Source organism: Sinohyriopsis cumingii, chromosome 17, assembly GCF_028554795.1.
Source record: "Sinohyriopsis cumingii isolate HCF-2022 chromosome 17, ASM2855479v2, whole genome shotgun sequence".
Classification (NCBI taxonomy): domain Eukaryota; kingdom Metazoa; phylum Mollusca; class Bivalvia; order Unionida; family Unionidae; genus Sinohyriopsis; species Sinohyriopsis cumingii.
The window spans coordinates 72,066,179-72,091,337 of NC_142977.1; the positions used below are offsets into that span (position 1 = coordinate 72,066,179).

The 25,159-nt window shown below is 35.2% G+C and overlaps 1 protein-coding gene across 2 annotated transcripts in view; it reads left to right on the forward strand.

Moving 5' to 3' along the window:
* Positions 1-25,159, forward strand: part of LOC149779221 (DBH-like monooxygenase protein 1) — a 63,283-nt gene that overhangs the window by 20,108 nt on the left and 18,016 nt on the right. Inside the window, exon 1 of one of the 2 annotated variants that reach the window (XM_089939793.1) lies at positions 15,566-16,244. The exons of the other annotated variant lie outside the window; for it this stretch is intronic. Coding sequence (XP_089795919.1) covers positions 15,930-16,244 — 315 coding nt within the window. The 5' untranslated portion in view covers positions 15,566-15,929. Of the gene's footprint in view, positions 1-15,565; positions 16,245-25,159 lie in introns of those variants that run through there. 2 annotated transcript variants of the gene reach the window in all.

Consider the following 25,159-nt stretch of genomic DNA (forward strand, 5'->3'; position numbering starts at 1 on the left):
GAAGAGGAAAGGATAAGGATAAGAGCATGGAATGAAAAAATTGAAAAAGAAGAAGAAAATGAGAAGAGGAAGAAAGAACAAGAGGAGAAGAAGAAAGAAGAGAAAAAAGGAAGAAAAGAAGAGAAAGAGTGTAGGAGAGAAAATAAGAAGTTGGTGGAGAAATAGAAGAAATTAGAAGCAGAAGAAACCAAAAGGCCCTTATCAGGGCCACCCACATTTCTCGAAAAGAGACTGACTTTCCATTGCCTACCCTTTTTTTAAATTTTTTTTTGTAAAAAAAATCCCATGTTCAATTCCCCTTGTCCCTAAAGTAGTTTTTTATTCTAACATGTTCAATTCCCCTTGTCCCTAGACAAACCCAAACTCTATTCCCATGTTCAATTCCCCTTGTCCCTAGACAAGCGCAAACTCTATTCCCATGTTCAATTCCCCTTGTCCCTAGACAGACCCAAACTCTATTCCCCATGTTAAATTCCCATTGTCGCTAATCTTATCCAGGGTTTTTTGCCCGTGTTAAATTTCCATTGTCGCCAAAGTGACCCAGGGTGGTTAATGTTAAATTTCCATTGTCGCCAAAGTGACCCAGGGTGGTTTTTAATGCTAATTCCCATTGTCGCTAAAGTGACCCCATTCACTACTCTCGACTTACAACTTATCATCCATATCATTGGACTTGAAACTTATCACCAATGCCATATCACTGGACTTAAAACGGTATAAATGCCATATCACTCGACTTACAACTTATCATCAATGTCATATCACTGGACTTACAACTTATCATCAATGCCATATCACTCGACTTAAAACTTATAATCAATAACATATCACTGGACTTACAACTTAACATCAATGTCATATCACTCGACTTACAACTTATCATCAATGCCATATCACTCGACTTAAAACTTATCATCAATGCCATATCACTGGACTTAAAACTGTATCATCAACACCATATCACTGGACTTAAAGCTGCATCATCAACGCCATATCTCTCCACTTAAAACGGTATAAATGCCATAGCACTGGAATTAAAACTGTATCGTCAACACCATATCACTGGACTTAAAACTGTATCGTCAACACCATATCAATCGACTTAAAACGGTATAAATGCCATATCACTCGACTTACAACTTATTATCAATGTCATATCACTGGACTTACAACTTATCATCAATGTCATATCACTCGACTTACAACTTATCATCAATGCCATATCACTCGACTTACAACTTATTATCAATGTCATATCACTGGACTTACAACTTATCATCAATGTTATATCACTCGACTTACAACTTATCATCAATGTTATATCACTGGACTTACAACTTATCATCAATGCCATATCACTCGACTTACAACTTATTATCAATGTTATATCACTCGACTTACAACTTATCATCAATGCCATATCACTGGACTTACGACTTATCATCAATGTCATATCACTGGACTTACAACTTATAACACTGGACAACAAATGTTTACAAAAGTCATGTTACTGAAATAAAATTAGTCAATTCTTATCAATTTTTATGTGCTGAACACGAATATGACAGTCAAATTGCAAAATTGGCTCTAGTTTTTTTGTAATCTGCAAGAAATTAATGTTTACATAACGAAATGCATTCCAATAGTAAAAGGTCAACTGTAATAGCCTACCTATAAAAAATCAAGTCACTGACTACATCTTAGATTTCTTCGCCTGTCTCTTGTACAGCTGTTCGGGAGCATCTCTGAGGAGTGTCCAGCAGTAGTCAGCCAGCATTGTAGTGGACCATTTTCCCTGGTATATTTGTTCCATTGTTGCGATATCTTGATGAAAACGTTCGCCGTGTTCATCACTAACAATACCACAGTTGCTAGGAAAGAAATCCAAATGGGAATGAAGGAAGTGAATCTTTAGAGACATATTGCAGCCAAGTTTCTTATACTTCATCAACATGTCTTCTACTAGTTCCTTATAGTTTTCTGCCCTAACATTTCCGAGGAAGTTTGTAGAAACTAGGCGAAAAGCATTCCATGCTTGTTTCGCGTCACCTTCCAGCAAGTTGTTGAACCGGTCATCTTTGAAAAGCTCTCGAATCTGAGGACCCACAAAAACTCCCTCTTTAATCTTTGCTTCGCTGAGTCGAGGGAATTTTTCATGCAGGCAAAGTCCGGTCAATGGCTTTCACGAAATTCTTCATCAAACCTAGTTTGATGTGAAGGGGTGGTAGCAAGATTTTCTGAGCCTCAACCAGAGCTGGGTGTTGGATATTCTTCTCTCCAATGGCTACATTCTGCCTGTGAGTCCATTCCTTCCTCATGTAGTGCATTTCCCTTGCTCGGCTATCCCACTCGCATAAGAAACACATGTATTTTGTATATCCTTGCTGCAGTCCCATTAAAAGGGCAACTACCTTCAAATCACCACAGAGGTGCCAGCTGTACTTGTTATACTCAATGGAATTCAGCAGCTGCCTTAAGTTATCGTATGTCTCTTTCATGTGGACAGCATACGCTACTGGAATAGATGGAAGAATGTTTCCATTGTGCAAAAGCACAGCCTTGAGACTCAGTTTCGAAGAGTCCACAAATAGTCTCCATTCTTGTGGGTCATGAGTGATTTTTAAAGCATTCGTGAGGCCCTCAATATCGGAACAGAATATCAGATTACTTTCCTTTCTGAAGAAAGGCTCCAATTGCTGGTGGCGCTTTCGATATGCAGTAATTGTGACATCTTCTTCTAGAAGATTCCATTGTTGGAGTCTTGATCCTAGCAATTCTGCCTTGTTCTTTGATAAGTCCAAATCACGAATCAGGTCATTTAGTTCTTCCTGTGTTATTCTGTGTGGGGTTGATGATGCACCACAGTGAAAATCTGGATCACTGCATGCTGATGGACCAGGAGAAGAACAGGTCGACTCACCTTTGTCTTCGTCAGATGAATCAAGAGAATATTCTGCTGGAGGTTCTGGAATAGGAAGTCCCTCACCATGTGGAACTGGTCTCAATGCAGACGGAATGTTTGGGTAGACTATTCTCGACTTCTTTCGCTTCGTTATTCCGCCGGAAAGAGGAGGAACCAAGCAGAAGTAACAGTCATTTAGGTGGTTGCTTGGCTCTCTCCACACCATTGGGACTGCAAACGGCATTGATGACCTTTTGCAATTCAACCACTGTGAAAGCTGTGTTGTACATGTAGCACAGCATATATGCGGAGCCCAAGGCTTGTCTTGGTCACCAACCTTGCATCCGAAGTAAAGATGATATGCCTTCTTCACTTGAGAATTGATACTTTTCTTCTGGTTGGCAAATGTCACTTCCCCACAAATATAGCAAAAATTGTCCGCGGTATTAACACACTTTCGAGGCATTACTGTTCTTTATTGTACGTAAATGGATAAAATAATAAGTTTTATGTAACAGTAGCTTGAACTGTCTCGCACAACGTCTAAAATATTTTAAATGCTGAACCTATCTGATTGGGCTTTATATAGTACACTGCTTACGTCAGCTTCAGCAGCCGCCTGGCATTAGTATAATAGGCCTACACATGTATAGTACACTGCTGACGTCAACTTACTTCAGCAGCCGCATGGCATCAGTATTGCATTGCATCAGAAAATGATGCAATCAACTGTGGATGATGTGAGCATGATGGTATTATGCAATGTTACATCATTATTCCGGATGTTGCTGCAGTCCTACTGGAGAAATTTACACAGTGAAACATAGAAAATGAGGTATATGAATATCTTCAAAACGAGAGCCAATACAAATTTTTCACGGTTATATTCGTGTTCGGCACACCAAAATACTACAGATTAGGGCCTTTTCAAGTCAGTAATGATTTCACTGTTGACCAGTGTATAATCAATGCCATATCATTGGACTTAAAACTGTATCATCAACACCATATCACTGGACTTACAACTTATAATCAATGCCATATCACTCAACTTAAAACTTATCATCAATAACATATCACTGGACTTAAAACTGTATCATCAATGCCATATCATTGGACTTACAACTTATAATCAATGCCATATCACTCAACTTAAAACTTATCATCAATAACATATCACTAGACTTAAAACTGTATCATCAACACCATATCATTGGACTTAAAACTGTATCATCAACACCATATCACTGGACTTAAAGCTGCATTATCAACGCCATATCTCTCCACTTAAAACGGCATAAATGTCATATCACTGGACTTAAAACTGTATCATCAGCAACATATCACTGGACTTAAAACTGTATCATCAGCACCAAAGCACTGGACTTAAAACTGTATCATCAGCACCAAAGCACTGGACTTAAAACTGTATCATCAACACCATATCACTTGACTTAAAGCTGCATCATCAACGCCATATCTCTCCACTTAAAACGGTATAAATGCCATAGCACTGGAATTAAAACTGTATCATCAACACCATATCACTTGACTTAAAACTGTATCATCAACACCATATCACTTGACTTAAAGCTGCATCATCAACGCCATATCTCTCCACTTAAAACGGTATAAATGCCATAGCACTGGAATTAAAACCGTATCATCAACACCATATCACTTGACTTAAAGCTGCATCATCAACGCCATATCTTTCCACTTAAAACTGTATCATCAACACCATATCAATCGACTTAATACAGTATAAATGTCATGGAATCTCTCGCATCGTCACTAAAGTTTACTTTCAGTCGCGTTTTAGGCCGTGAACAAAAGTTGAGGCTCTTGGAAAGGAGACTTATATCTGACTCAGACAACTTAACCGATGACAGGTTGACAACACTGTTGACATTCTTGGCTATTTAAATGTTTATCCGGCGAAACTTTCTATTCTTTTTCTTTTTCACGCCTTCCGTGACGAAAACACGATTGGGATTTTTCTGTGTAACACGATCTCTTGAAAATTTGCTGTTTTGTTTTACTGATAGTTGCCCTTTTATTTTAGGCTTTAAAACGTGTTTAATTTGTCCATGTGTGTGTGTGTGTGTGTGTGTGTGTTAAAGAACAAGAGTCCTCATTAAAAACTTTTTCAATATTCAGTGGGCGATTACTTTCCCATTTTACAAAATGATTTAACGATGTATTTACAAATTATTTCTGTTTTTAAGAAAACTCAGATTTTGTAAGATGTTATTTTCAGAAACAAATTTTTATGTAAGATTTGTGGTTGCTGAAATTATCAGACCTTGATTTATTAGAAACGTGGCCTGAAAATAAAGGATAGATATTCCTAGTTATATCAGTTACAGCAATTCCCTTGTGAAATGCTATTTTCATTTACTACAATGCACTGACATGGCTTCAGCAAGAGTAGAATACATTAATTACATGTGTTTAACGCGCAAACAAAAGAAAACGACGTAGATAATGATCTGTAGACGTAGTGTACCAGCAGATGAGGGTCGACCCAGTATGTCTGAACAAATGAAGAGAAACAAGAGTCAGCTCAGATGTCCCCTCACACTATATGCACGGCAGATCTGAAACGACCCCGTTTGCCTCAAATCATAGGAAGATCGAAAAGCACAAACTCAGGTCTCTCTGCACACTCTACACAGGGTCAACCCTGTTTGTCTCGAATCATACAAAATTCAACTCTACCCGCAAATTACACATACGGCTGAAAGGGTCGACTTTGTTTGACTGAAGTCTCACTGAGGACCATCAGAGTAAACTCAGATCTCCCCCTGCTTATTATACTACAGGAGCTTAGAATGGAACTCTTGTAACCGAATTCATTGAGAGACTCGACAGAGAAAACCAAGATCTCCCTGCGCATTATATGTCAGGAAATCTAAATCGTAGTTGAGTGCCCCAAAGTAGCTCACTCGCTGTTGTAAAATCTGTTTCTACTTTATGACTATGATTACCTTAATCATCATACGTTATGGCAGAGACTCACACGAAACAAAACGATGAGTGTATTGATAAATGATCCGTCACATTATGGATAATTTAGGTTCAGGTTGACCTAATTAGAGAAGCTGTACCACAGCAGAATGTCACATATAGGATATAGGTCGACAATAATATAAATAGCCAATGACAGAGTATAACAAAACGAAATTTGAAAGGTGTATATATGTATATAATATATGCATTCCAATTTCCATATTGTATGATGACGATCGCAATCAGTTATTTCCTTGTGAAGAAACACGAATGTTGAATATGGAAAGCACCAATCGACTAGATATGATTATCTCATCCTTGCAGGTGAAGATGGAAAGAGACTATTACTTTCCTTCAGTCATATTTTAAAATGTTAAGTTCTTATAAGGAATTACTTATTAGAATATTACAGTATGATTTACTCCCCTTGGGTAGTTCTTTTATAGTAGAGAAATGACATTAACAATAGATTGTTGTCACCAAAACGATTGTTGCAAGAGGAATTTTGATTAGGCTGTTAACCTTTATTAGAGTATTTTGATGAAAAATCGTTTTGTTTTAATTCATTCATAAAGAAAAACGGTGGCATATATACTTAACTGACCAAATGTGTCTTCCCAGTTGTCCAGGTCAGGACCACACAATGGCAATAGACAAATACGCATTTTGTTCTGGCTGTTGATGTACATCTTTTGCATACAAGCAATTAGTACCTGATTTAGTTATGAATCCCGATTTATGCTCTGTCGTTTTCTTTGTAAATATTTTATTTTATTTTATTGAGGGGTGGGGTGTCTTCAAAAGTACAAATATATGAAGCTACTTTACTGGCTGATGTGAACTCTTGTATTATGGAGTATGATTATCGGGCAGATTGAGCAGTATCATTCCGCCATATCGGTATTAATTTGGTTCCGTTCCGCATTAGTCCAATGCTTCAGAAACAGGGACAGGTATTGCGGAATTGTGTACGGGTAGAATCAAGACAATGATGGCATATCTCAGTGTAGCTGTCGTGTATTGTGACCAAAATTACTTTATATACTATAGTAATGGGAGAACACTCCGTCTAAAACTGCAGTTGATCCAAATAGGTGTTCTTAGTGTTCGACAGATGAACTCGTATACTACATTAAGTAGTCATTAAAATAGAAGAAAAAAAAAAGGAAACACGAATCGTGCTGGAGCGAACATTAGAAATTAAAAGATGTTGAAAGTTAGTATTTGCACAATTTGCATCTTGGTCCCAAAAGTGAAAATAATCAGGCGGAGCTAGCAGTCTCTTGAGAGATGCACAAATGAAGTAAGTTCAGTCGGTTTAATATCCAACACAATAAATCATATACCAAAATATAAAAGAATAAAAGTTGTTTTTATTAATAAAGGAAACTCTTTTTTTTTTCTTCCTCTAAGTAACCAGAAATATCAGTTAGATTATCTGGTAAATTATTTATCATAAAAAATCAAACACTACACACAATTCGAAACTACAGGGCGAAATTTGTATCAGGAATACGTGCATAATTTATGTCAGCAAGATTTACTCCCCATAGGCAATATTCGTTTAACAGAGGATCAACTTTCCTATCGCTGCAAATGCTGTCCAAATTTGTTATGTCCATGTGAACGGATGATTTCTTTTTTCGTTCTGTTGAACTTTGAATGCAGTAATTTAATTTAAAATTTCTTTAAAAATTAATTTTAATTAACGTCGAACACTGTGTGGTCTATAGCAAAATCCTTTTTCCTATCTATTTATAGCTGGACGTACATGCATGATTCATAATGTACATACCGGATGTGATGTGTCCATCTGTTTGGATACGAACAATAATCGCAATGCTCGCTCTTCGGGCTTTTTATAGTCTATGCCGCTTCTGACGTAAGAAGCGTCTCCATTCTGATGAAGCTTCAAAGGAAAATAACAGCATCTCAATTCTACATTTCGTTCTAGGGCTTTCCCAGCTTCTTGATGTTTTTCAGTTATACTCGGTTAAGATTATTCAAGACTAGTTTGTATATTATTACGTAATTTATATTGCATAATTTATATTCATTGGCTGTCATAACGTCAGTTTTATGTTCTAATTCAAGATGCTGCAGTGTCATGACTTCGTAGCGTATTTTTAATTGGTTTTATGCAGTTGAAATATTTCACTATACTAACACAAGTTGAATTTCAAAAGGTACTAAAACAAAATATTAACCATTCTTGAGAGAGCATAAAGTTTTATAAATCATAGTATAGCTTTATGTTGACCTCCTTTTCGCTTCATTGCAATGTATATAAGGTTTACTGGTTTAAAATACTTCATTATACCCTATTAACACCGAAATGATCACTAACGAGAAGCATGTCTTCTGTTTCATGGTTCATGAAGTTCACCATATTCAGTCAAAGACTACAACGAACATTTGTATCCTGGCAACACGAATGGTTTCTTCTAAAGATTCGCAAACTTTGCAAAAAAAGTCTATGGTCTATATTCCCGTGAGGCAACGCGATATCTATCAGGCTGTACGGAAAAGAGCTACATAAATGCAAAAATCACCAATATTAAGTGTTCATTTATTAAGGGAATTATTATCTGTACATTTAATAATAATTAAATGTACTGTTCCTAAACCTTTGTAATAATCATTTAGATTGGTTGAAATTGGCATCATGTGACATAAAATGTGGAGGGTATTCGTTCATAACACCATAAAGGACCTACATATTCATTCATGCGCCATTTTGTGCGCTTTGATAATGTTTGACACAATGGCTTAAACAAAGTTCTGTTATTTACTTCTTAGGATTTATGGTGATTTATAAAACTGCGTAGTTTTAAGAATGGACTTTTTTTAAAATTTAAGATTCGTTAAGTTATGAATCTTAAAACTCGACCACCTAGAGTATATGAACGGCTTTTGCTTAAAACTCGACTTCTCACAATACATCGCTTAAAATTCAACTACCCAATATACATGAAAGGCCCTCGCTTAAGTTTGACTACCCACTATTGCTGAACGGCCTTCGCCTAATTCGACATCTCACAATACATGAACGGTAATAGCTTTAATTTCGACTACCACTATACATGAACGGCCTATGCTTCAGCTGCATTCATGCAGTGTGCGGTCGATTTTCAAGTCTCGTGACTTCATGATTCCCGTAAAATACGAAGTTCAGTTCTTAAATAAGTTCTACATATTTTACATACCTTTTAAAGCACATTATCATTCTCTGACGTCAGGTATTGAATTAAATACACAGAACTGACCTTCTGCCATGAGGAAACTTTTCATAGAATGACAATAAAATGAAAGTGCACTGGTTTTCTAAGGCTGGAGAAATATTTCCTGATGTTTAACTTTAATTAATGTCTATAATGAAGTCAGTCTCTTAAATGGAACAGGCATACACATTTTGAATTATATAATGTTTGATTTCGCATGTAATTATCACTGACAAATATTGAACACTCATTTGACCATATGGATGTTTTATGTTGATATTTTATTTTGCAAGTAGAAAATGGCAATTTCTCTTCTTTTGTATAACCATTCTTGATGGTTTTTGTTTTAAACAGTTTAGTTTGTTTGAACTCTCAACAACTTATAGGTTACGATGGATCTGCGGTTGACTTTTTGTGATGCAGTGGTTTGCTGTTCATGTTACTTGATATTTTTTAATCTGAAAATGTGAACATTTACTAATTTATCTGCTAGGTATCTATATAGCTGTTTAGGAACGTACCCTTGGGGAGGGTGGTAGATGTAGCGCAACGAGTGTCAACTCCTCCCTCCACACACACACACACACACACACACACACAGAGAGCGTGCGTATTTTCTCAACAAATGAGCATCTTTTTCTATCGACCTATGAACGAGATTAAACTGAAAGAATCTTATCATTCGTCGCAACTGCCTATTAACAGGAACTTTTGTGGGCGTTACATCCTGGGTTCCGGTTGTGACTTTCATCATGAGTTCCAAAGCAGCCAGGAAGATAAAATCGTAACAATGTTTTCAAAGGTCTGGGGACGAACCTGTTGACAAATATATCAAGTGCTTCAATTAATTGTATATCGACGGATCGTGACTTAATTTGAATTTCCATTAAAGTTCTTCGCATTGGTATTGAAACACAAGACATGTATTTCCTTAGTATCATATTAGAGACGAACCCGCTGAGGAAATGAAGACGTATTCTGAAGCTAATTGCGCCGATCCATGATTGTAATTGATTGTCACCATATGCAGTTTTAGATGACTTCGTCTTTAAACCTGCTTAGATCTGCACTCCATTTCAGCATAAACAACGTCTTTTTAGTTGAGATGATCATAGCCCCATCCCATTATTTCTCCTTTCTGAAATTAGTATCGAGTACGAAACAGCAAAATAAAATCACAAAACTAATATTGCAGTATATGTGTCAAAGAGAGGTCGTCATTGTTACAACGTTAGAAAGCACTGTTTCACAGGCAATTAGTCTGAGGTGCTGGACAAGTCCTGTTCGTAGCGACATCGCTCGGCAATAATGGAAGGTTCTGTTATTTTGCGTATGTGCCTTTATGATTGTCATTATTAGTTTTTGGAATTGTACAAAATATGCACACTGTTGTGTATGTATATATGTTTTTAATTGAGTAGTCTAGTAACTAAAGGACAGTTTGCTTATATGCTTGCTTTCAAAAGGAAAGATTTTAAATAATATAGATCTTTCATTATTATTTCTACAAGTTTTAAAATAGAGGATAAAAACAGTATTTAAAATAATGAAAAGTAAAATTGCGACGAATTTCCTAAATTCAAACTATATCGTGTATTACGTACATATATCAAATTCAAACTCTGTCGTGTACTACGCTACATATATCAAATTAAAACTATATCGTATGGTACGCTACATATATCAAATTCAAACTATATCGTGTACTACGCTACATATATCAAATTCAAACTGTATCGTGTAGTACGCTACATATATCAAATGTACGCTACATATATCAAATTCAAAATATATCCTGTACTACGCTACATATATCAATTTCAAACAATATCTTGTACTACGCTACATGTATCAAATTCAAACTATATCGTGTACTACGCTACATATCTCAAATTCAAACTGAGAAATTCGCTTCAGAATATCTGTAGTTATGTTTTCCATAACTATTACTTATCGGTTTTTACTAATAGTATAAGAATATGATATTCGAGGTGTATTGAAAAAGTTCTGACTATCAGTGTGCCTCACAAAAAGAGACGTTTAATTAGCGAACAGTAACGTCTACGTATCCGCTCCAAATACTTCCCATGTACCTCAAAACACGTTCTCAGCCAGATTATCCAATCAATAAATGCCACATTATGTTCATTTTGGGGTATGGAAAACTATACTTCAAATCATATGCTCCCCAGCGAGTCTTTGATACAGGTATTCAGGCAAAACTCACCCATAAACCAAGGCTGTGCTGATGATGCGGCATTATCTGGATGATGTGCTTCTTACGTTAGTCTTTTGGCATGACGACTAATTTGGCTATGTAGTAGATGGAAAAAACGGGTACCGCTGAACAGTTCGGTAGTTTTTCGCAACTTTTCACAACACTTTGGCGATCAATGTGCCTTTTTCATGTGAAACTAATGCATATAATGCTCCGTTGTCAAGCAAGTTCTTGTCTCGTTTTCTCTGCTCCAAACTTTATTATCTTCTCTTTAGTCGGTTTAAGAAAAATAATTCATATTTCATCATCTGTAACAATTTCACCCAAACGTATCTGGTCACTGTTTCACATACAAGGATTAGTTGTTTGTTGACATCGACCCATGTCTGTTTTTAATCAGCAGTCAACACATACAGGGTATATCTTGCACAAACCTTTATAAACTTCAAATGATTCTTCAGTATATTACAAAACTCTGATCAATTAATACTTGTAATAATAAATAATATAAATATCTTTCACTGTGTATCACATGTCCACATTAATTGCTAATTCCCTCTCACCAATCGGAGACAACGTGGGTCATTTTCTACGTATTCGCGACCAAAATCATCTCAAAACGTAGGAGATATTTTAGAATTGCATCCGTAAATTATCCAACTCGACCTTGATATCATTGTGAGAGTGCACCAAGAGCGCCCGGATTTTCCTCTATGCTCTTTGCTAAGTGATAGAATTGTTCTATTTTCGTGAAATTTCTACGTTGCCTTCATTTACCTATTTCACGTTCCACTCTTATATCTCCACGTGTCCCTAGTTCTGCAAGTGCAGCACCCAATCATTTTACTTTGTCCATTAATTGATGTTATTTTATTGAGAGATTCGAAGAAAAAAACAAGCTTTTAAAAAATATTCAGAATTTTTCAAATAACCCTCGTACTGTGGAGAACGAGGTAACCCAGTATTTTGAAGAGCCATATAATGTGTGGATAGACTCCATCAAAATGAACATGGAAGTTTTTTTCTATTAGAATTGGGCAACCACAAAGATAAAGAAATAATTGTATTTATATTCTCGGATGATGATGAAATGTAACATCATCAAATATGTGCTCGTTGAAACTGGGAGAGGCCATCGGTTAAACAGCAAAGTGCTGTTATTTATGTTATTAACATAATACTATTTCTTTGGAGAAAGAAAAGGACGGATGATGTATACATTATATTGCAACCAGATGCATACTAAGGGTAAATGGCGGTGATGAAGGCTCAACGAGGTTTTGGCGCCCAAAGACCTATGGCGTCCATGGTATTGGATCTCAAAGAGATGTGGCGCCCAGGAACATTCCCCCCCCCCCGCCCCCGTTAAAACGCAACTGGTTCTAACGAATGTAATCAATTTTGTAATGACACTATTCGTGTAAAAGGTGTTAACACCCAGCTGAATGAATCATCTTTTCACACATTTGACAAATTAGTTTTGGGTCTTGAGGGTCAAATAGATGTGGAAAATATCATTCAAATGTGACATGAAAACGTTTCGGCGAAATAAATCTGGTCTAACTATGTATGTAGAGAATATTTATTTTCCTTCTCGTACGAAATTACAGCTACCTCGATTTTCCTTGCATAGCCTAAAAAATACTAAAAAAAAGGAAAGAAAATCGCGAAACTGTATCAGTTAATTTCAACAGTTCATACATCCTTCTTATATATATATATATATATATATATATATATATATATATATATATATATATATATATATATATATATATATATATATATATCTGTATGTGTGAACATGTTTATGCCGTTTCATGCTGAGAAAGATGTGTTAATTCAATAAGAAACCAATAAAACGTTTATAGTTGCTTAATTTTTTTAATGAATATATATATATTGTACAAGAGTTGCCATTAAGATTTACAGAAACAAATATTCTCATTTACTTTAGCTGGACTTAGAATTGCAAGTTGTTCAATACTACTACTTGTTATGATATTGGACAACTTTGTATCTGGAATCACATTTAGCATGGAAGATTTAAGTCAAATTTATAATGACCACACACACACACACACACACACACACTGTCTCGTGGAAAATATTCCAAGAGGGCCATCGTTTCTTGATGGAAAAAGGTAGTTGCATGTAAAAATTCAAATCTATTTAAACTTAGAGACTGACCATTTAATGTTCGCCCCTTATTATCCCCACCGGAACACAAAAAGCACAATATCAAAACAACAAAAAATATAAAATATAAAAGGTCAAAATAAATGATTGATCCGTTACTTCACGGATGAATCTTGCGAAGCAGGAATTTAGTTAAATATTGCTGAGTACTAAAACCATGATATCCACAATTTAGGTTTAAGCTCCAGTTAATTCTAAAAGTTCTAATTAGGTGTTACAAATTAGGTGTCACAAATTGTTGAAATTGTGTCATGGTTTGGTCATTGTCACAATATTAGTGTATTTGCAATCTGGGGGAAAAACATTTCATTTTACATCGGACATTACTTTATTTTGTCATAATATTTTAATTTTGATGACATGCCATGTTAAAATAAACTTATTTTAAATTATTAAACTTTATAACAGAGCAATGGTACAAACTCAAAGCTTACATTAGAGGTAGGCAGTCAAAATAATCTCCATGTTTTTTATCATAGTAAATTGGAGTATGCAAGGAGACAGAAACCTATTATTCACTTATGTTAAAAATATATATTGGAAAGATCGTATGAATGCAAATCATGATCAGATAAAGAACCTGGACTTGTACCACGGACATGTAAAATATATTCAAGGATACAGTTGCTAATTTATAATCATTCTTTTTCCTGTCCCTCACTGTAATCATGACAATGAAATCCTGACATTATTTTGTGTACCATGACCTCGTACTAATCCATCAAACGATGTACATTTGCCTGTTAAATTGGAACAGCACATAGATGTTATAAAGCACGTTTTTTGGGATGATTGGGTCAGAATTATAAACGATTAGTTACCGAATATGTTATCCCTTAAACTACTTTTGCAGACTTGTGCAAGCCTTTTAATCAAGTTTACCAGAATGCGTATTATCTATATGCATGTTGTGTATCATCATAAATACTGACCTAAGTATACGTGCAAAGATTTACGTTTTAGGACGTGAGTACCGTCATAGTGAATACATTTGGTTAAGTGCACAAGCGATTTTATGTTTACAACGTATAAATGCGACATATTTAAGCATGCTCTGTGACTTTTGACCCCTGTATTCTACATCATTTATTTCATTGTGTGAGAAGTTATCTGTTACGAAGATTGAAAATTAAATTGCACCTTATTCTGATTTTGCCAATACGTTGAAAACACTCTGTTAATTATGCTAATAATCGGCTTTCAAACTACATGGATTTTATTTTATGTTCGTAATTTGTAAATTGCTATCTAGGCAAGAGATTCCAGATGAGTGAATGGGTCTTGAGAACAATCAAAATTTACACAAATTTACTGAGGACATCTCATCGGCCATCAATGAAAAGTTTTATGTGCACGAGTTTTCCTTTTCAACAGTAGAAATTATTTAAATTACATAACTATCATTCTTATAAATTTGTTGAAGTGTGAACTATCAACAATGAATTAGGGAGGATGTTAAGTTCTTTGCGATATGTTTGGTGTGCGATCAAAACTAACACTGTAGTACAAAGACCATCGCTGTTTAAACAAACGTAGTTCTGTCCTGGTTGACAAAGATCGCTCTGATCGCAGCCATATTCTACACTTCCTGTTATTCCTCTTTTTGCTGTATCTTTCAATTTGTCCCTTTTAATGCATTTTTGCGTTATTGGTCAAAGAAACTAATTAAATTAAAACTACACAAGGGAAGCGTTTATTTATAAAAACAAAATAAAAATCCTTTATAAAAACCGAACCAAAACTCTTACAAGTTTTTAAAATGTCAGGACATGAACTATTTTTGAAGTCAGAGCTCCAGCTCTCACTCATGCATGTACGCATACTCCCACCCATACCGATATGGGTTGATGTCTTTTCCTTCATAATACACTGCATCACAAAAAATATTTAACTTGCCAAATGATCTGGAGCGGAAAAATTGAAGCGAGGCCGACAGCTGAATCGCGCGCTGTCAGGCCAATGATGACTCGTAGGTAACGAAATGTGCAATGCCCCATTGATTCCTGAAGCTCTTTTAAGACTCGTGATGAATCCAGCAAGGAGAGTTGACCACGGTCTCCAACGTAACCAAATAATTGTTTTAAGAATATAACAACCTTCGGCTTTTGCAGAAATATCAATGATTTATCAGATCAAGACTTTGAAAAAGAATTATATTCCAAATTGCTAGATTTCTGGATTATATTACTTGTGAAACTGACAGCTTCTGACTGGCGCGTTATCACGGAAAGTTATATTTAAACTGATTAAATTAAAGTAGTTACATGCATGTCAAATGTTGTCTGTACACGACAATCCATTCTCAGTATACTTAGAGTTCCATTGCAATATTCCGCAAAATTGGACTTTGCATAGTCTTGCCATGCACGTGATGTAAATGATGAACTTATTCTTACGAGTTGTTTTCATCAGCGGTTTCTTCAACCTGATAATCTGTGAGCACCAAACATTGACTGCAAGTCCAAGACCATCCTCCTTGCAAGTTTATGAGCGAGAACTTCCACTTCGTGAAAAACTAGACCAAGGAGGAAATGTTGTTGTATCATGGGGATTTAGTTCTCCTGTGGAAATCGTGTTTGAAATTAAGGCTAAAGCCAAGGGCTGGGTGGGATTCGGGATATCCAAAACCGGATTAATGCGTCCTGCGGATGTCGTCATCGGATGGGTGAAGGACGGGATGATATTCTTTGCGGTAAGTTATGTTTTAATTGACGTCAGACGTGAGAAAGATATTTTTAACTATTTAAAAAAAAATGCTTTTCTCAGCCTTCGAATTCTTTTCATTGATGCAAAATAGGAAGTCAAACGTTGAATCAGTTTTTAACTTAAAAAGTTTGAACGCTTTTTATATTGCTTAGCATTTCTACCTACTGAAAAGCCAAAGCTACATGAAGTATACTTCTTAACGCCTGACAGAAAATCAATTAAAGTCAGTAAAAAAGTTTAGCATATTCTTATTTGTTTGTATATTCTAGATGTAACTGCATAAACCAAGAAAGCAGTTGCTACGTATAGTAATTTTGGTTGACACAGTTATGTGTGCATATTCCTTATCGCGATTGTGTAAGTTATAGCGTTACTACTAAACTTTCAAAGCCAAATTTCGATGCTTTTTATACAGCTTTTAAAACATCTGAGCGCTGAAAAACCAGTTATTGAGATATCTGAAACAATAATTAAATCAATCCTTTATCATGTTTGAAATAACGTTTGTTGTGTAAGGTTTATTCAACGAATGTCTCGATTGGAGAGTGTCTGTTTAAATGACTATATTGATAAATTCAGCCATTTGGATGCCACGCATATAGTTCATCCCCCCCCCCCCCGATATATTCTATTTACACAACAATTGTAATTGTCATGTCCATGCAAATGCTTATATATTCCTCAGCACAATGAGAACATAGTGGTTTGTGCATTCCTCCGCATAAACGTATTTTGCTATGTTATTCTGAAGTAATGTTCCTCCGTCAGATCTTTGTCTTTTGTTCGTATGTTGTGTGTCATCAAAAACGCAATGTAGACTTACTGCTTAAATGCAATGTTTTATTCTCTTCAACCCACGTGACTATTTCATCTTTTACCCGTTCTTAAGTGACCGTTCAATGTGAAGAACTATTGCCAGTGTTAATTCGATTCTATGTCAGATCTCGTTCGCGCAGTCTGAAAAATGCCATACATTATTATCTAATCGTTTATATGGTTTTGCAAGTTGCCACAAATTGACCTCTTCTTTTTTTCTCTTTTCCCCACAAATTGTATTCTCTTATTTTAAATAATATCGTAGTGGATTCTATCAATCTTAAAATACTTTTAAAAATAAATACTTCACATTGATACAGAACTCATTACTGTTTGGAAATATATTGCCCTCGATATTTGCAGATTTCAGCAATTAATTAAATAATATATTTTCATCTTCTTATTGGAACCAACTATGTGTCATCTATCGATATTTACGTCTATCAAGGCGTGCTGTCTAAATTTGAATTTGTTGCTTTGAATACAAATTCACGTTGACAAAATGATTTGAAATACCTTATCTTTTTATTTGGAAACTTTCAATGCTTCAGTACGACACAGAAACATGTATGCAAATTGGGTAAAGGTAAAATATGTAGAAAAAAGAGACTTCATCTATTCTATCGACTTACATAGAAGAGTCATCAGGTAGTAGTAACCCGGCTTATTTTCGTAACTAGTAGAGTTATTCACTTAAATTATTACACAAAACAATATTAAATGTAGAATAAAGGAACGTCTGAAATTGGTTTTAAAAAAATCTCTTATGTGGGCAGCAAAATATATTTGTTAGCTTCGACCCTTTTGGGACTGATACAATACCATATCGTGACAGGATAGTAAGGATAAGCGCTACAGGTCCGCATGGCTACTGAAGGTGGGTAACCTGTTAATATGAACTATCTGAGAGAAAAAGAGGACAACAAAAACAAGAAAAAGAATTTGGAAATAACAGGATACATCAAAGCAATGGATTGGATCGGTATAGTGCTAACATATATAAGATTGTAGTCGAGAGTATCAGTGCTGTGGCAAGATGTATGTGTTTACCTGTTGGAATGAACGTGTACTCTTTTTTTTTTACATGCACTTTTAATTACATAAATGTATGATACAAATACAAACATAAGTTCAGAACAATAATTCCGCATCTATTAATAATTGTGTCTAATGCACATTTGCTCAGTAACAAGGATTTCGCCATCGTCGAACACGACTTGTTTAGGGAGAGTCAATCTACATATCTGCACCGAACAAAGGCAATGCATATATAATATACGATTTGGCAAAGAATGAAGGGATTGGTGACAGAGGATGAATCATTTCAGGAAACAGCCAGATTCTATTTTCTTAAGCATGGCATTTTGATTCCATATCTAACAGGTCATTTTGACATTTAAGATTTAAATTCACATGTGTTAGCTTAAAGTTTAATGCTTTCTGTGCATTCAGCATTATTTATAGTTGTGGTCGTGGTATTATGAACTGCTTCTGTCAAAAATGCCAAAGTGCTGAATGCAATAAATGTAATTTTAACCAGGATAACAGTGTAAATCACTCGCCTTTGACAAATCTGTCATTAAAAAGATTAGTTTTAAGAGTAAGTAGACTTGCTTTGCATGTGCAATTTATTTGTATTGCAATACACATACCCAGGTATCAGTTTAGTAGTTGGGATGTCAATTTGTTTTTAAATATGGGATCTTAAATTTATAAAACCAGTTCAATAGTGTTTCTATTCTACGGACAGCTTGTAGCGTTTGCCATTGTATCATCATTCAGCGAGTTTCAGAAATTAAATGTTCACTCAACATTTGTTTGAGATTTTATTTATTATATTGCGATAAAGGCTTATTATTAGTCGGTGACATTGCTATAAGGCGTTGCTAAGTGCTACCTTAAAAACTATATTTTTTCAAAATGTTACAACACTGAAATAAATCTCAAAAAATTGTAGTGAAAGGCACAAATCGATAGGTTTCTTTCGACTCAAATGTTTTAGCCGGAGGTTTGCATAACAATGTTTTGTAACATGTAGTCATATATTTTATCCTACAATGTTCATACATGATAATCATTTAAAGTGTACGTATATATGTATGGCTACTAAAATTAAAGTTTTGTGCATTTGTTATGTGTATAATTCTCTCCGCTTCATGTAGAGTAATTGTCAGACTGGCGTTTGCTGTCTTATCATGGACATATTTTTTTCTCTCTGCTGTCATGCAAACACTGGTGTCTTATCCTTCACAAACATGCCATAAAAATCCAACAGGAGTTGTCTGTAAAGGATCTATATATAAACCGTACATGATCCACATGTCCCGCCTGAAGCATATTAACACACCTGAATTCTCTTTCATAATAGTCATTTTTTAATTTAAAATTATACATATGTCACTTGAAACAATGTATTCAGACATCCTGCATGCAAAAAGAAGCAATTCATTCTGACAAATTACACCTCCAAAGTAAAATATTCACGTGATACAATGAGCACATGACGCTGTTATTTAATTAACAGTAACTTACAAAGACGAATTTCGCTCAAGTCAGATGTCTGACTTTGTTGATTTGTTTTAAAGATATTGGTTAAAAAATATACCATAGCAATATTTTTGCTATTTCATTGTGGCAATTAATTTTACTATGCATTAACATATCAAGGCAGGTATTTACTAATTTATTTGATGAAATCAATTGACACTCAAGATGATTTTGAAAATAATTGTTTTAGGCGTAAGATATTTCCGATCAGCTGGTAAGATTTATACAAATCAGCTGACTGAATGTGCATTTCAGAAATGTATATAGGTTACACCGTACTGTATTCTAAAACATTTTACAGTATATTCCACATAAGTTAATAGTCTTCAGATGAAGGTAAATCCATATAAATTTCTACCTCTGTCGTACTAATATCCAGCGTTGGTATATTTAGGTATCCTTGATACTCTCCCAAAACTAATGTCAGTTTCTTTTATTATATATTTAATATGTCGGGGTGGGGGCTGTGGGTCCATTAATTGTTGTTTCTGAAAGTCCAGGACATCCTTTACATAATGTAAAATTGTGAAGTCTCGTACCTTAAGCATGAAAGTATTATCATTGTCTTTACCCTAAAACATAAATTTATTTACTTTTTTGTGATGTTAGTTTTAGGACCGCTTTCTAAATTCTCTTTAATCGGTTCATCATAAGTAATGGAGAAAATCGTATAACAGCCTTGAACATTTGAACTCTGCAAACCACAGGCCACTTACTCGGTTTTATCCAGTTTTAAAAATCATAAAGCACTAGTCGCCGTTTCCTCATTTAGTATCAATTTTTTGATGAAGAAAAACAAACAAATTTGTTTGGCTTTTACATCTTAACATTTTACGCTTACATAATTTTAAGTAAAAGAGCATGATGAATCTTCATTAAAAATTAAGGACTCAGGACTTTTAATACAGCTTGAACGGTTAGTGGTCTATGCGTTTTTTTATCTTTCAGTACCGTTGCCAAAACGCTGACAAGGTATATCTGGTTACTAAAAAAAATACGAATTCCTGACCTTTAACCACAGGATATTGCTTTATAGAAGTTATATTAAACGTCATCTGGATTACTGCGAGGTCATACAGGGTAATGCCACTTTAACAAAGGCGAACCGTCAGAATTATCCATAACAACGGCATTCATAAAGTCTACGAATGTGAAGGAAATGTTGAAAATCTATGTAATAAATATATCTAAGAAAAGCTCAGTGTATGTTTACGTTTTGAAATAGTTAAATGCCCAACGATATGAATGATATCTTCATAAAAAGACAAATAATGCTAACATAGGTTGTAGTCTATCAATGTTACTCTCTGTGTCATCTGATATCATTTTCTTCCTAAGTTCACCGCTCCGATGGACTAGTGGTTAGAGCGTCATCCCCAGATGCCATCATTCGCGGGTTCGAACTCCGAGTCATACCAAAGACTTACAAAAATGGCACTGCCAGCTACCTAGCTAGGCGCTCAGCATCAAGAGGTTAGTGTTAGGACTGGTCGGCCTGGTGTTAGGATAATGTGACTGGGTGGGACTTCATGCTACATGTCTGCGGCATGATCCCCCAGTGCTAGGCATCACTATAAACTGCCTCACTGCAGACATCGCAGCGGTATGACTGAAAAATTGTTAAAAGCTACGTTAACAATCTAAATCACACACACACACACACACACACACACACACACACAGACACACACTTCCTAAGCTCAACACCAAATTGTATGAAAAATAATAATTTGTTGATGCAGTATACCTGTTTGATTACTGTAGTTGGTGTCTACATATGTAAACAATTGAGAGCCACAAGGGAGGCTGGTTTGTGTGCCAACTGTTTAATACTCATACATTTAAATGGAACAAAATGAAACCCTCATTGTACTTTATGACACGCAGGACTTTCTTGTGATATTTAAGAAATAAAAGATGAAGAGTTATTAAGCAATTAGGGAGCTTTTCACGAAGGAATTAGACGGGATCAAATAATTGTGGTGCATTAATAGATAACGACAATAGTGTTGTAATCAACTTTGGTTTCTAGTTGTTTTTAAATACCATTGGGGAAACGTGTTCATCAGCAACTGTCAACGTCATGCACGACTCGTGACTTTGACATTATTCTGTAAAACAAATGCACCTGGCAAGTAACGAAAGAGATTTATGCAGAGAGACATTGGGTCAGAATCACGGCTTCAGCACGAAGGTGTAGATAAATAAATTCACGAATGCTTTCCAACATTATCTTGTTTCGAGTAGTATATTTGTAATACACACTCTGGCAGTTTATTCCTACACTCTTTTTGTTTTTTTTATTATGCATACTATTTTATCTCGTCCTTTTCCTCAGTGAAATGTTAAGTCCATTATGCTATCAAAGTCCTGTGTACTGCTTGAATCCTTTCCTTATTCCATTTGCTGTATAAAATATAGTAACTTTGTGCATAGCTTTGCATATGTAGAGGAAACTCCCACGGCTACACTACCCCGAGTCTTGCTGTCTCGGGTTCTTTAGGATAGGTCTTCGTATTTGGAGTGAGACCCCACTGAATCCGAAGACTGACGCCCCAGAGTTCGATATCTTTCTACCCCAGCGGATACCGTCTTATTTCTGGCTTCTTGTCGCCGACTAAGTCACCGATTCGACGACTGTGTCACTGACTGGGTTGCATACCGAGTCGCAGACAAGGTCGTGCTCGCGCGTCGTTAATGATCTTAATCGATTGAGAGAGAGGGGGGGGGGAGAGAGATGAACTGTGCCAAATGATGAAATAAGAGATATCTTCAGTTAAAATGTGTAATGTCGTAAGATTTAAGCGTTTCTTTGACCAGCCTTGTAGCGCCCGTATGCTGGTCGACGAAAGATCTTGTCCCTACACTTTTTAAATTCACTGGTCGAGCCCTTTCCTATCCGGCGGACTTTGGCCAAATGTGCTTGCTCCGGCGGGTGGTTATACTGCTTCGCTTGCAAAGGGACGTATTTACACAATATCGCTTCCTAGCACAACACCCTTGCAGCCACAGTTGTCACGTATGTATGTATGTATGTATGTATGTATGTATATATATATATATATATGACGCTAGACGGTGCTACAATCCCCGCCAACAATTAAAATCAAACATAAACTATAACGAAACGAAAAATAGCAGATACGAAACAAAAATTACTGTCAATAAGTTTTTCTCATTCCACGTACCTCTATATCTGCAAGTTATAACTTATATGGTGTTAAAATAGGGCCCTCCATATATGGAATTAGTTTTATATAGTCTTTTATGCACTGGATCCATCTCCAACATACATAATTGGTTTTTAATTTCAACTTAGTTTATTCCACCACCAAACAGTGTCCTAACATACTTTGCATTTTTACTGATAATGTATTTGTTTCTTGTAAATTGGTTAAATTTAATTATATGTATGGAGAATGGATTGGTAATAGCGAATAGTCTGCATAAATCTAAATCCTAATTACAGTCGATATAGCTACATCCGTTAGTAAATCAACATCATATAAGTAAACTTTGCATCATGATGATGATGATGATGATGATGATGATGATGATAATAATAATAATAATAATAATAATAATAATAATTTCAGTGCACTTCTCATTTAAGAAAAGAAGAAAATTAAATTTTGAATTATGGTTTTTGAAATACGGTTGTTCAGATAAGAATGTTCTTTATTTCTTCACTTAAAATGCAAACAAGTGTCCAGACAAGACGGCCATATAAATACATGATGTATTATGTTTTGTTAGTTTAATCCTGGCATTACTTAGTAATGCTTTATATTTGGTAAACATCGCAATATATCGCTTAAAAGATTCTTCCTTTAGACACAAGAAATATTATGGACAAAACAAAGAAGCAAACACCCCTTTGTCATTACGTCCATCAAAGCTTCTCACATGTCATGCTTACACATTTAATATTTGAAATATGTGCTCTTCTATATGTTGAAACATCAGTAAATTATGTTTACATTTTTACATTTTTTATGCGTTTAGCGCACTATTTATAACGAATAAAACATGCACATTCCTATCCAAGGGCGCATTGGGCGAAAATAAAACTAGACATGTAATTATGTAGGCAAGGATAATTCATCCCACAAAGAACCAGCTTTCTGTAGTTGTTTTAGGGGCAAGGATAATTAATACCTCAAGAAACCACCCATTTGTAGTTTGTTTTAGGGTTGTTTTATACGCAATACAATATCTGTGTCTAATGATGATAGAAAGCTAGCCTTCGACACCGTAGCATATCATGTCCAATTTAGGGCATATCTAAATCTCCACACACACCGAAAATCAACCTATCATTCTATCTCTGTTTGAGAAGGTTAAAAAAAAATCAAAAGTAAACAATCAGATAATTAGAATCAATTATATATATATGTGTGTGTGTGTGTGTGTGTGTGTGTGTGGCTACAAGCAATTGTTTCGCTCATTGTTAATTTTAACAAATCACATTCCTCTGCAGCACAAAAACTTGCTAAATTCAATTTTACTCCATTTGCGAAAGGTTTTTGTACGTGTTTTTGGATAACAGTTTCACAACGCAATAAAAATATGCAAGGAGGGATTGATGAGACCTAATTACCGTATGTTAAAAAGCCGGATTGTTTAAGTGTGAATTTGTTGATGGTAATCGCTATTTAATTCAGGATATCACTTATCTTACGTCATGCATCAAAATGTGATCCTTGGAGTCTTAGAATTGCAAGAAGCTGAATGTAGCTGAAAGGGAACGACATTCACAGTGGTTATGGGGTCAGACGTACGACGTCATAGACAGATGAGTCTCTAACTACATAGCTTAGTACAAACTATAACAAACATTAAGTCGAATTGTCTTGGATCGAACACGTGTGTGTGTGTGTGTAGTTCGTTGTTTAAACCTCAGTCTTACATATTTAGTTCATTAGAAGATGTTTGTGTCTCAAGATTCATTGGCTGTATTACTTCTGTCTCAATCTACCCAAATTATTTATTTATTTATTAATTTTAGTACGATGCTAAAAGCCTTCTTTATAAAATCAATTCATAAAATTACTAACAGATTATTATAATGAAAAGTCAGTTTTGCTGTTCATGCATATGAATTGATTGCTGTAGATAAAGATAAACATGATTCAAATTGTATTTTAATTTGTTTCTACTGTGTTATTTTGAGGCCTGAAAACCCAGCAAAACGGATTGACTTTTACATACGTATTTATCAAAACCGATTCGTCGAAGAATGCATACTACGTTGAGCACATAGAACGTAAAAGATAGAAACGTGTTCAGATGAAAGGATAAATTTGCATAGATATATCTTAGTGTCATATAAAAAAAATCTTTATCTTGAATTATTTATGATTTATAAATTCATGCCCTGTAAATATTATTCAAAATAAAATCAGATTATAGATCTTTTGGACAGTATATGATACATCTGGGCAACGCATCATACCGATTTCCGCTGCAGTAAACCTTGTCTGTATTAGATGTATGACTCAACAAACTTTCAAAATTAATTGCGCGCTTGTTACTCCT